At 35.8% G+C, this 14,068-nt stretch overlaps 1 protein-coding gene across 1 annotated transcript in view; it reads right to left on the bottom strand.

Annotated features, from left to right (window-relative positions):
* The window catches only part of LOC136836305 (golgin subfamily A member 4-like), a 520,799-nt gene that overhangs the window by 50,046 nt on the left and 456,685 nt on the right, over positions 1 to 14,068 (bottom strand). Inside the window, exons 46-47 of the mRNA XM_067100429.1 lie at positions 10,094 to 10,308; positions 6,554 to 6,681 (exon numbers count right to left, since the gene is read on the bottom strand). Of these exons, the coding sequence (XP_066956530.1) occupies positions 6,554 to 6,681; positions 10,094 to 10,308 (343 nt within the window). The remainder of the gene's footprint in view (positions 1 to 6,553; positions 6,682 to 10,093; positions 10,309 to 14,068) is intronic.

The raw sequence follows: 14,068 nt of genomic DNA, 5'->3' as shown, positions 1-14,068 counted from the left end.
GTCATCCGCTGTTCTATCCCTGAGAGTATGAGGGAAAATTGTTTACGCATCCTCCTTTCTGAGCTGAGACCTTCATGTTTGGATTTTTTAAATATTCTCTACCATGAAAACTATTCACCCAACATTGCTAGGTACCTACTGCAAAAATTATGGACGTCATCTATCCGACAATACCAGTCCGTATGGAAGATATGGTTAGATTATATCCATAATGAGAGCCCAGTTGAAATTTCTATAGAAACACTTTTAAATTTTATGATATATCTTTTTGAAGACAAAAGCCTTGTGGTTACAACAATCATGGCATACAAGGCAGCATTAAAGAACCCTTGCTTTATGGATTCGGGATTGACTCCAGCATAGAAGTTGTTACTTCCCTTCTGCGGTCTTTTGCTCTACAAAGACCTGCTCCCCAAAGACTCCCAATTACTTCGTCCCTGAACAAGGTATTTCGACTTCTATCTACCCCTCAATTCAGCGGACCCAACACAACCGCAACTCACAAGCTACAGAAGGCGATCTTCCTGATTGCATTAGCATCAGGGGCCAGTACTAGTGAACTGGGCTCTCTTAGACGGGGACAATATATCACACAAACTGCTGATAATCAATTATTATTGTCCCCAGACCCATCATCCCTGGCCAAGAATGAAGATCCTTTAAGAAGGAAATCTATTCTTATAAGAAATCTCAATTTAGCAGACAAAACATTATGCTCAGTTCAAGCACTTAAGGTTTACCTAAAGGTCATGGAAAAACATCCCAGAAGGTCCGATTTTCCTACACCCTAACAAGAATACACCACTCTCTCTACAAGGGCTAAGAATAATTTTAGTGTCCCTAATTAAAAAAGCAAACCCACACTCCTTTCCTAGGTCACATGACATAAGGAAAGTAAGTATGTCATTGGCCTTCTTCAGAAATGTCTCTTTTGAAGAAGTCTCCAAAAGTACAGGGTGGGCATCAGACACAGTATTCTTAAAACATCACTGCCATGAGCTCGAACAAATTTATCTGCATTGCATGTCAGTAGGTGGTATGGTTAGTCCTGACCCCATAGGCTCTACAGCAGAAAACCAGGGGTCTTCCTAACAGGTGAGTATGCTGACTATTGCTGGGGAAGATACAAAAAGACTGCAAACACACCCAGCATACTTAGGTAAGTCACTACAGAACTTCACCCTAAAAGTGCAAGTTCTTGTTTAGTTTTCTCATTTCTTGTTTCCAAAACCCCAAATTGAACATATAGCAGGGAAAACAAATAAAGCAGCTGTTGCTCTCTCCAGGAGTGCCATAATGGGAATTACAACCCGAGCAGCAAAGAGAGAGGAACAACGATGAAAGAAACAGTTGCATGCCTCAGAGGCACCTGATGTAGAAAGCGGGAATAACTCGGTAACTCAAGAGTTAGGGGGAGAGAGAGAAAGGGTGCGAGTCAAACCAGCTGTGAGGACGAGAAAGCTGATCTTCTAGGGGGATCAGGAAGTGGATGGCCTGGGAGTGAGAGAGAGTGAGTGATTGATTTGTGTGGTTGGAGTGTGGAAGAGGTGATGAGGGGTCAGAAGTCCAAACCCTGGATTGAACAGGGGTGCGAGTAACAAGTTTCCCGATTTCCTAACAGTGCCCAAAGATATGTTCTTCCTTGAAGGAGATATCTTATTTTGTAAAAATGAGAAGAGACTGGGCGATATCCAATCTCGCATCGTCCTTCCTCCCTCTTTGGTAGAGAAAGCCATCCACATGATACATGTAAGTCCCTATGCAGGGCATATAGGTATAGAAAGGTATTGGCCTTCAGCCAACGGGTTAGTTGAATCCCATAATAGAGAAGTAACAAATATTTTGAAAAATTTAGTAGCAGACAGTCCAAATCAGTGGATGGAGGTGTTGCCAATGGTGGAACTTGCACTTAATATGGCGTATAACAGTTCCATAAGAGATACCCCGTATTTTTTTAGTGTATGGACAGGACCCTCCATTGCCATAGTACTGTGATCATAGACCCTAGAACTTTACCACTACACAGTGTCGAACTATACCCGGTGATGTTCTGTAACCTGACCCAAAGAGTGTTTCAGACAACGCAGACGCTTTTGTTGAGGGCCAATGAAAAGTATCAGACGAGATATGATCAGCGATTCCGCAAGCAAACATCTAAGATACAAGTAAGGGACAGAATCTATCTGAAAAGCCTGCAACTGAGGAAACATAAACTTGAGCCCACCTACTTAGGACCATATCGTGTGAAAGAAATTAAAAACGACACTGCGGTGATCCAGCATATTAAAAGTGGTGTCCAAGGCAAGATGTACCACTTATCACACATGCATGCTATCAAAGATGATGTCTCGATGTGGCATCTGAATAAGCCAGTACCCTCTTTCCCAGGACTGCCTGGCTATCGGTGGGAGGAGAGTGAGGATGATGTGGAAGCATGTCTGGGGATCATTAATAGTGCACCCAATGCGCATACAGATGAAGGTTACAAATACTGGTATGTGCTGTTGTGAAAAGAAAACATCATAAACATGTCTATGTATTTATGTTCCATGTTCTTTTATTTCATTTTTTGTGGTTGATTTTATTCATGTCTATTTGATATCATTTATTCCTTTTATTCAATTTCTGTGATTTTTACATAATTATTTTGTCTTGATGATTGACAGTAATCTGGTTTTGTCTTTTGATCATTTGAACTGTGGGTTATTACAACCCAATTCTAAGAAAACTGTGTGTTAATGTGTGCACCTAAAAATTATTATTCCACTGATCCTATATAATCATCTTTTTTTATTTAGAAAAAATCACATCAATGTGATGCGTGGAATTCACAACACTGTAAATTGCCAATTGTAACTGTTCAATCTGACCCTGGCTTGCCAAGTTTTAGTTTTTATTTCTGCATGAATTATTAATAACATATGTCAGGAGGTATGGTACTCAAATGGCAGTGCACAAGTAGCAGAGAAACTAATTGGAAAAAAAAAAAATAGTACTGTGAGTCCTCCGAGATGCAGAACTTTTAGGGGGAAGTGGTGAACTGATCTATACAGAAATTCATCTTTGAAACATAACAGAAAATCTGCTAGCTGTTTGTATGTCTTTGTGATCAGAGAGTAACAAACAGATACTGCTGATTCGTCAAGCGCCATACGATCATTGGGGTTTGTTGTGGGCAATTCAAATGAGTGCCATACATCGAAGACCCTTATTGGTTCCTATTGAGTATAAGAGACCAATCAGCTGAGGTCTATCACCTAAGCAAGTTCAGTTGAAAAGTTAATTATCAGTAAGGGTTTAGCGGTCAAAGGGGTTAGGGGCACGTCCCTTAGACAGTGATCGGCGCATCACCTCAGAATATCTTCCAACTATAATTGCATAATTAAGTAACGTAATATTAGCAACAGGGCCATGTAACTATTAAGGAAAATACACATTAATTGTATCTTACGTGTTTCATTTGTACTGGTAGAACCTATATATGACCAAGAATCAGGTCACCTATATCTATACCCATACCCATATCTGTTCCATACCCATAACTGTACCATACCCATACCATTACCTATACCATACCCATACCAATACCTATACCCATACCATACCATTCCCATACCCTTATCTATACTATACCCACCATATTCATACCTATATCTATACCAATACCCATACCCATCCCCATATCTGTTCCATACCAATATCCATATCTGCACCATACCCATACCTGTACAATACCCACACCAATACCCATATCTGTACCCATACCCATATCATACCATACCCAAACCAATACCCATATCTGTACCACACCCATACCCATATCCATATCCATACCATACCCATACCCACCAGCCCCATTTACCTTCCAGTGTGCAAAAAACAAAAAAACAAACATTTCGGAGTTTTAGTATTATACGTGGACTCCCGGATTGGTAGGAGACATCTTCACAACGCCAGGATCCTTTGAAATTGTCTTCAGCTCCCGAAGCATTCCTGGAAAAAAATCCATTGGATTATAACGTCTTCTTGAAGTCTTAAAGACTCTAGGATCCTTTGAAGCAGTCTTCAGCTCCTGAAGCATTCCTGAAGAAATGCCCATTTTGGATTATAATGTATCTTGAAGTCTTAAAGACTCCAGGATCTTCATGTGAAGACATCACCAGCCCCAGAAGCCTCTGGACACGCAGACACGCACCCACAGACAGACAGACTTACACAGAAAGGCAGCTAAAGAAATTTATATATATATATATATATATATATATATATATATATATATATATATATATATATATATATATATATATATATATATATATATATACAGAGTCCCCAGTTATCGTGAGGGGGTTCCGTTCTGAGGGTAAAACATGATAACCGAAATTGGCAATTTTCGGGCTTATCGGTGCCAAAAGTTACGATTTTCGGTTATTGATGCCTCTGTATCAGCGCTAATACCCAATTATCGGTGCCAATAAGGAGAAATCGGCAATTTTCTGAGCCGAAAATTGACAATTTTCGTCCTAAACAAGTGCCATAAAACCAGATCGCCATTAACCGGGACTGCCTGTATTTATATACAGTATATATACATACATATATATATATATGTTTGTGTATGTATGTATGTATATATAAATATATATATATATATATATATATATATATATATATATATATATATATATATATATATATATATATATATATATATATATATAATATATAATATATAATATATTAAGGAAAATGCCACAAAGGAAAAAATGAAACAATAGAGTGGTTGCTAGGTCTTTTGACACACAGTCCTTTACTAGCAGACTGATGAAGATATGAAAGTAAGTTACAAGAAAGCTGATATAACTGACAGGTGACATACAGATATCCCTGAGGATGGGGATTATAAGGAAGAGATGCACCTGGAATCCAACACAGTTGAAGAATTAGTGGACCTACCAAAACAAAGGCAAATCTTTGAGAGGTTGTTACAAAGGATTAAGCCCAACTGGCTTGAGAGCAAGGAGGAGTCAATTAAAGGATTACACAGAGGAAGAGACTGACCACCCAAAATGACCTTGGAATAAATAATTCAGATTCTATTACCATGATAGAATGAGCCAATTACTTTCACCTACAACCAGTTGTCCACAAAGGAGCATGAAGATAAAGTTACACATTATCTGCTATCCCTGCAGCCATTTAGACTTCAGATCTGGCATTTACGAAGACATTGCAACTGCAATAAGGGCTTACTATGATTCATGGATGTGTAAAATAATTATCTATATTGTAAAAATTTTGGCAACAATATTAACTGACAAAAGTAAAACTGTGGCATTTTAAAAGGGTTTATGGGTAAATCTTACTAGAGCCTAGAAGAAATTCATTAACTGCTTGTTTTGGTTGTGTTCAGATGTTGTGATGAAATGTGTTGCATTCATTAAGGAACACCAAGCCAAGGTAATGAATGGTTTCCACAGTCTTAACATGACACCTAATGTTAGAGAACATTATAAGATCATAAAAAATTTTGGATTTGAAAAAAAATGTTTTAAAAACTCATAAGATTACATGAAACACTGGCATCTATTTACACAGTACCGTAATACAATTTTGCTGTTTTCAGATGAGTATAAATGAAATGCTTTTCATCAGCATAAAGAGACTACATTTTTTTCCTTATAATGGACAGTATTTGTATTGTTTTTCTTTATTTTCTTTCTAGTTTGTTCAGTTTTGGGTGTCATGTTTGTGTGGTAACAAAGTGCAGAATATTTTCAGGTTTTGAAGACTGAAATGTGCGGTAACTATAATAAAATTATTAATTAGTATTTTTAATATTTCATATATTATTTCTTTGTCTGATATTAAAAAAAATGCATAAGCCTATATTAAAAAAAATGCATAAGCCTACATTTAATATTATCAAAACAAGAAAATACTGCAACAGCTACAGCTTCATCCATATGCATGTACTGAGACACTGTTGGTGAAGGATATTTCCAATGAAACAGCTGGCAGTTTAAACTGTTTACATTACTTGGAGACCTGTTCAAGTTTTTCAGTTTGTTGGTAAGCTTATTAACTCTTACAGACCAGGCTAAATAAGTATTCATTAACAACACCCTGAGACTGGGCAACTTTAAAGTCAACCAATTTAAAAAAAGTAACATATCACTGGAAAGAGGATAATAGGCAAATGCACATGGTTTAAGAAAAAAAGTGGTTAACAAGGCCTACATGTTGCTAAACCACCCAGCAACCGTCTGGTTAAGGTAGGTGAAAGTCATGTGAGCTTAATTTTGTTTACATTTTCCTCAATAAAAAATGTAAACAAAAGTGGGGTGTGTCTTCAAGGATGGTTACAACAACATGCTACAGGCAAGCATTTCTGTGTCACACAAAAATTATTAACTTCTATCAAACTCACTCACTATCGCTAAACAAGACATAAAAACTCCATTCACTTTACCACACTAAGAAACTACACAATACTTTCATTTCCTTTTAAGAGAACCAAAAATGAAAACTAAGAAAATGAAAGACATATTACATGATCGGCCAGTCTGAGCACTTGGAGTTTGAGGAGGTAGAACATGTGATCCAATCCTTCTAGCAGACCTCCATCTCTTGACTAAAAACTTCATTCTGTTTATGGCGATCATTTGAAGTGCATATGCTCTGAAAAGGAAAATGATTAAAAGTTGAACAATTTATACTAGTTATTGTATAACCTCGTAAATATTCAGAAACAACAGCACACAAAAAAAAGACAAAAATGTAAGGGATAGGAAGAGCATAGAACAATGTTAATCACCTGCTTCCAATATAAACACTGCATGTAATTCCTGGCATCTCAGTATCATTCACATATATCATTATCTCTTTTAAGTATGTAGAAATACTAAACATTATTCTACCAAAGGTAAATATGAAAACAAATAAATATCATTAGCAACTGACACAGGAAAAGAAAAGTGCAGTAATGTGGGTTCATATATAAAATAGGAATGATCTTAAAGAAGAGTTGGTGGTTACTAATGAGAGGAAGAGGGAGTGACAAGAAATTTTCAGTCAGTTTACATATCTAGCACTATGATAGTTGGTAACTCTTTGTGTTCTCCACAAAACAGAGAGCTTTAAATTGCTGCTTGTTAAAAATGTGGCTTTTGACTTTTGTAATGTAAGTTACAATCATTTAACCTTTAATCCCTGCCATCTCATCCTAACCAGTAAGTTATCAGTAACATCAGCAGTTTTGCTCCTCAGTTTTAATAAAGAGGGTACTGTTGCATTTAAAAGTCAATGTTTGTAAAAAGAAAATGTCTGTGCAAATTTGAAATTAGGTTTCTAGCAAAACTGCAACTTTTACAATATGGTCTACATTTATTACAGCAGAAAATGACACTTTTCATGTATCCTATATACGAAAAAACTTCAAATGCATACTTAATACAGTATGTCCCCCGTAATTGCAGGGGTTAGGAACCACAACCACCAGCTTTAGGCGACATTCCGTGTTAAGTTTGTTTCCTCCTCTAAAATTGCTTATAACTGGCTATTTCAATAGCTCAAACACCAAAGACCCCCTCTAAAAAGGCTTATAACTGCATATTCTAATAGTTCAAACACCAAATATACCTTAAACTATCATCCTAAAACCCTTCAATATAATTTCAAAGTTATCTTACAACATTACCCTTGAAAATATATGGCTTACAGCTACATGTGAAAACTAAACTCAAGTCCCCCTACATTCAATCACAGCCATTTTCTCTCATACAGTATTGAGGCTGTCCTGTTTTCTTTTTTTCAGATAGGGGAAACACTGGGAATTCACAAGTAGACAGATAGGGGAAACATTTGGAATTCACAAGTAGAGTTACTGTACTGTACTTAAATATTTAAATATGCATTGGAAAAAAATACCAACTTATACATTAAATGCAGTCAACAGTGATAAAACATTCTCTTGCTTATGTACATGTTACAGTGATTAACTGATTTTCAAATATTAATATTAATGCAAACACAACAAATTGTCAATAAAATGTTATTTCACTTACAGAATCCATTTATTCTGCACTGTATTACATATTATATTGATCTGTTATCATCGTAATATGTACAGCTATAAAAAAAAACAATCGTCCCGACATTTGTAGTTTACATTCTGAGAATCAGCTGATTGCAGCTACTACCAAAAGAATTATGAAAATATTTTTTTAGTTGCTAAAAGAAATGAATGTATTAATGGAATTATTGTTTTAAATTTTGCACAAGAATGTTTATGATACAGGAATTCATATTTCATTAAGAGAGTTAAGTATATCTTAGTTTAACCAGACCACTGAGCTGATTAACAGCTCTCCTAGGGCTGGCCCGAAGGATTAGACTTATTTTACGTGGCTAAGAACCAATTGGTTATCTAGCAACGGGACCTACAGCTTATTGTGGAATCCGAACCACATTATGACGAGAAATAAATTTCTATCACCAGAAATAAATTCCTCTAGTTCTTCACTGGCCGGACGGAGACTCAAACGCTGGGCCAACAGCGTGCTAGCCGAGAGTTCTAGCCACCCCTCCAAAGAAGACCTTTTCATTAAGAGAGAGAGAGAGAGAGAGAGAGAGAGAGAGAGAGAGAGAGAGAGAGAGAGAGAGAACTGGTGTTTATACCATCTGAAGTCTCAGTATAGCAGCTGGGGACAAGACTTGGTTAAACTAGCTGAGGAGGAGAGTATTACCTTGTGTTGCTTACATATGAAATTTGGATTTTAAATATTTTTAGGGTGATTGGAGATGAAACATCAACAGTGATAAAATACTCTCCTATGTATTGTTATAATATGTGTGATAACCATAAGAGTCTACTAAACTCGTAGTGAAGTACAGAGAGAGACTGAACTGAAGTGTTTATGTACACTGGTAAGCTGTTTTGTGATTTTGCAGGATTTTAATTTAGCACTTTATTGATATTTTGCTGTTTACATTAATATTAATACTTGAAAATCAGTAAATAATTTGATGATAAAAAATGTATTTAGTCATGAAAATAAAATGAAAATACAGTAATTTGCGAATATTGCTCTACGAATATATTTGGAGACAAGTTCCTCAGCAAAACCCACAATTAACTGTACTTGTTTTATGTGTACAGTACTGTTTATTATACAAACTGTATTCAAGAATATAGCTTACATACTCAACAGATTTGCTTCATTTGCCAAAATACACAATCTTGAATGTCTTCAGACTCAACAGTCTACCAGACAAGAGGAAGAACAACAATAAGTGCACATAACACCTGGAACTTCTGGTAAGAACCAACCACCCTCTCCACCCTCTTCATTTGTGAATCTGAAGCAATGTTCACAGCACTGTGCAGAATTTTCCCAGTTTGTTGCAGTAATGAGAATTCTACTTGTAGTACAGTATTTTACTTAATAACTATGACAGATTCCTATGTACCTGGTTACTCATTTACAATACTGTACTACATTTTCTATAGTTTTTGTCAACTTCCACTTAATGAAAAAAGATTTAGAATGTATTATGAATTAGTTTAGGCTTAAGACTCAGCAACATCAAATTTTCTGCAAAGACAGATCCACTCGGTTTGTTTTTTACAGCATCTCTGACCATGTTACATTGCTTTTTGTTCAATTTTCTTGTGAAAACACCTTTTCAGAGCTCCAAATTGCATCTAAACTAATGTTACTAAAAAGAGCAGCAAGGAACAATGAAGAATCATCAATCTCAACTTTAATTAGATGGTGATAGGACAGTACAAATGAGGAAGAAATATGAACATGATAACACAATCTCAAAATGGTCACTAAAAGACCACAAAGGTTGAAAATTAATGAAAATCCTGAAAGCTGTGAAAGGGACATCTCCATTACAGTTGCAACGTTAATAAAGAATTGAGGGGGCTACATATAAAACATGAAGAAGGAAAAACTATACAGTAAAAATAAACAAGTTAGCTTTAGCAATTTATAAAACAAAAATCTTATAAAACAAAAATCAAATCTACTTGCAAATAAAAAATGGGTTGCTCAGTGTTACTAAGAGGAGAAAAAATACTTACTTCAATTTACATCTAATTTGTTTCTTTTCACAAGTAGCCTTTGCCCGACCTCTACCAGCTGGATTGTATCCCTCAGCAATGTTATGCATTCGAGATATTACTTGAACCTCGCTGTCTTTGTATGTTCTTAAGCATGACAACAGATACTGCTTTTGATACAGCAAAGACTTCCACCTTGATTTTAGTCTTAAATTTTCATCATAAATATGAGGCATCTGAAAAATATATATTTGTATTGTTGGTTTTGTATGAAGCTTGTGGTTAAACTATTCAAGTTCTGTAATAAGTAACTGGATTCCATTCTTAAGAACTGATGTGAAAAGGACACACAATAATAAATTTAATATCTTTAACTTTAAAAGACAACAATGGCTTAAACAATTTTAATATAAACAAACTATAAAAGCCTTTATTAATACCTGTTTTATTAAGTACTCTTACAAAAAGCAGAACATTTCAAACTAATCAAACAACTAAAGATTGGGTACCTATTCAGGTTACCAGGTAATAAAAACCTATTCCCAAGAGCTGAGGGCACCCGGCTCATTTCACATTACTGGCAACATCTAACACAATTTTAAACTGGGTACTCTCCAGACAGCATCTCTCCATTCACATTAAAGTCTAGGTATTCAGTGTAGATACTGAAAGCTTAAACTTTTGTCTTAGCTATCAGAAACTTTGCTCTCATCTGCTAACGTGAATCTGCTCTGTTACCTAGCATCCTGATGGAACAGAAACAAAAATATATTGAACTTTCTTTGAAATGGATCTGATAGGCAAATTTATAATGATGGATTTTTGGCAATCCACAATGTTGCAGCTCTATCACAAGAGCTTGAAGTTTTTCATGTTAAGTCACCTAGTAAGAAGGGTACTGAAAAGCATCATACCCTTCATGCAGCAAAACTTGATAAGATGAATACCACTGCTTACAAATGGCTTTCTTCAAAAGGATCTGAAGATGCCTGTATTTCAGGACCAAGGATTCACCAAAAAGCTCTTAATTTCATGAAAAAAATCATCATACCTGATCCTTGCAATTTTCAAACTGAATTATTCCAAGCTTTGACACAGCACCAGAATCTTGAAATCTAAGGAGAAAGCACCAGAAAACCCCAATATTCATTCAGGAGAGGAGTTTAGCGATTATTTTCACAAACCTGCGTAAGAAAATCACCCTACTGCAGAACAAACTTACAAAGCCAACAAAACTGTGGCAGTCTCTACTAAAAACACTGGTTGGAGAAAATGAAAAATCTAAGCAGTTTTAATTAGAAAAAAAAAATGCAAATTATTTGCAAATGGTAAATACTCCAAGCTAGGTTTTTCTAGGAATAACATATTTCTGTGAAATCTAAAGCACTAATATTTTTGAGGTGTTTCTACAATTTTGCAGGAGTAGCTTGGCCCACTGAGCACAAGCTTGCCCTCTTAGATGCATGTAACTGGCTAGCTTCCATTAGAGGAATGAAGTTGCATATCAGGGAGAAGCAAGTGTCCACATAATTATGGGTAAAGAATTGACTCCATTAGGTGCATTGTGGTAACACAAATTTTCTTTCCCAGAGTTGTGGACAATGCACTTACAATGCAAATTTGGTTGTTCTCCCTTTCCAACATCACAATGGAGACATGTAATAAATTTACCAACTGCATTGCTAACTGTGAAAAATTCAATACCTTAGAGACGCCAAGTTTTGTGCAGTTAGATTGATATTACCTGTAAATTTGAAGAATTCCTTAAATTCAACAACTGGCAAGGATTATTATATTAGAGGATTTCTCTAGCCAATGAGAAGAGTGCAAAACTGGGAGCAGTATCCAAAAGGCATTCTATGTAAATTTCGGCATTTCTAAAACTAATTAAACGTGTTTATCTGCTCAAGAATCATCAACACTCCCAGCCAAAGACTTGTTATTTTCCAATAAAAAAAAAAAAGTATGACATCTCCTATCTACAGAAGACAGCTAAAAAGAAGAGGTTGGAACCCAAAAAATGTTAACCTCAGCAGTCTTTAAAAAGGTGAGAAGTGCATTTGTTGTTTCTGTATGTTAGCCTAGTATTGTCTGGATTTTGACCTACCACCATTAACACTTACAGGCTGGGCTAAATATCGTATACAATAATACCCTGAGACTGGGCAAACTTTAAGAGAGTGATATGGTATAAGAAAAAACTCTAAAAAATTTTCTAAACCTTCCACAGGAAGTTGAAAGAAAATATTTCAAACGTTGTGTAGGGCCTCTTTTCCAAGACACTTGTAAAAATACACTAATTTTAGAGAGTTATACAAGTTCTTTCTAATATTTTTTTTATTTATTTTGCAAAATTATAATTACAACTCACATAATACCGTAAAAGAACTAAAATCAGCAACAATCCCTGATGGTATTTATGGACAAATATTTATGAGATGTACTGGAATGGGGAGATGTAGTACCTTTTAGTGAAAACACAAGTCACACTAACCTCCCAGTATCCTGAGCTGAGGTATGAGTATTGCCTTAAGTATTGCCACATGGACAGTTATGGCCCTTTCAAGAGATGGGAACATTTTCCCACAAAGTACATTCAAACATCATGGTGCAAAATAATAATAATCGTATGATCTGAACCAGAGATTTTCATATGCAGTTACTGGGGGATCAAAAGATCCCTCATGTCCCTAGGGGTAGACTAAGGTAGTTGCATCCAAACAACAACTTCCACTGCCATTCTACTCTGTTCACATTTTCACTCTCATAAATGGGGGAGGGGCGACTAGCTGCCACTATTTAAGGTTACATTAAGGAAAGGTTCATTAGATGCATCCTTGCTAGATTTTTTACTACCTTCAAGGGATGGCCTATGCCAGGCCACCTGTATGACTGAAAACTTCCAGCTAATGTTCTACTTAGTTTGTATTTTCACTGTCAATTCTGGGGGGCAGGTTGGGCAAAGCACCCCCAGCCAGGTAAGGGCACAACTTTCTAGTTTGAGGTTAGGTTAAAGGATGGTTTGATTAGAAAGTTCCGTGCTGAAATATGTCTCTATGTTTTTAAGCAGTCGACAAGATAGGGTAGGCAATGCCTGGCTACCTGATAGAACATACACCCAATGACCTATACAGTATACATATACTATTTTGTAGAACACTGGGACTCGATATATGCACGTTTCTGAGTCAAGTTTAGTTCTGGAGCATGTAGTAAGTACTTTACTCAAAAGTAAACTCAGACCAAACAACCTATATACATACATATACTACTGTACAGCCAAGATTGTTGAATGTTAAGACTGGTCCCCAAAACAACTGTTTCTATGTAGTTTTAAATATACTGCACAAAAACCTACACCTTACAGCCTTTGTAGATTATATGGAACTATGCCTTCAATAGTTGAGAAATATTTTGTAAATCTATTGAGTTGGTTTTTTATTAGTTTGTACCATAAGTGGAATGGTTTCTTAAATGCAACTGGGCGTGGGACATGCCTTCCCAGGAAAAACATCAACTTCTCCAAGAAGAAATCAGTTATTTCTCAACTCAAAACTGTTATTATAAGGACAAGTGCAATATTTTGAAGACTGAGAGGCTAAATTATGTGCAGAATTGTGCTCACATCACAGGATACAAGACTTGTACCTGGAAACTGATGAGTGTAGATTAAAGGACAATGATTTTCATTATCTGAGAAAATTTTTTTTACTGGATAAGAGACACATCACCTAGAAAGGGTAGAAGGACATCCCGAAAAGATTAAATGTAAAAGTTAATCAGAATAAGTTTTCACCAATTCAGAATTGTGTATAGATAATACTAAAGCTTTCAGAGCTCGTCTTAATAATTCATATTACATAATTTCTTTAGTATGGAAGTTGAAAGTATTGTCTTCCAAACATGTAAAATACCTAAAGCTTTAGGTTACATGATTAGAAAGGATTTCAAGTGTATCAGAGTTTGCACTGACTCAGAGTTACAACCATATCATGT

Source organism: Macrobrachium rosenbergii, chromosome 4, assembly GCF_040412425.1.
Source record: "Macrobrachium rosenbergii isolate ZJJX-2024 chromosome 4, ASM4041242v1, whole genome shotgun sequence".
NCBI lineage: Eukaryota > Metazoa > Arthropoda > Malacostraca > Decapoda > Palaemonidae > Macrobrachium > Macrobrachium rosenbergii.
This window is presented reverse-complemented; position numbering and strand designations above follow the sequence as displayed.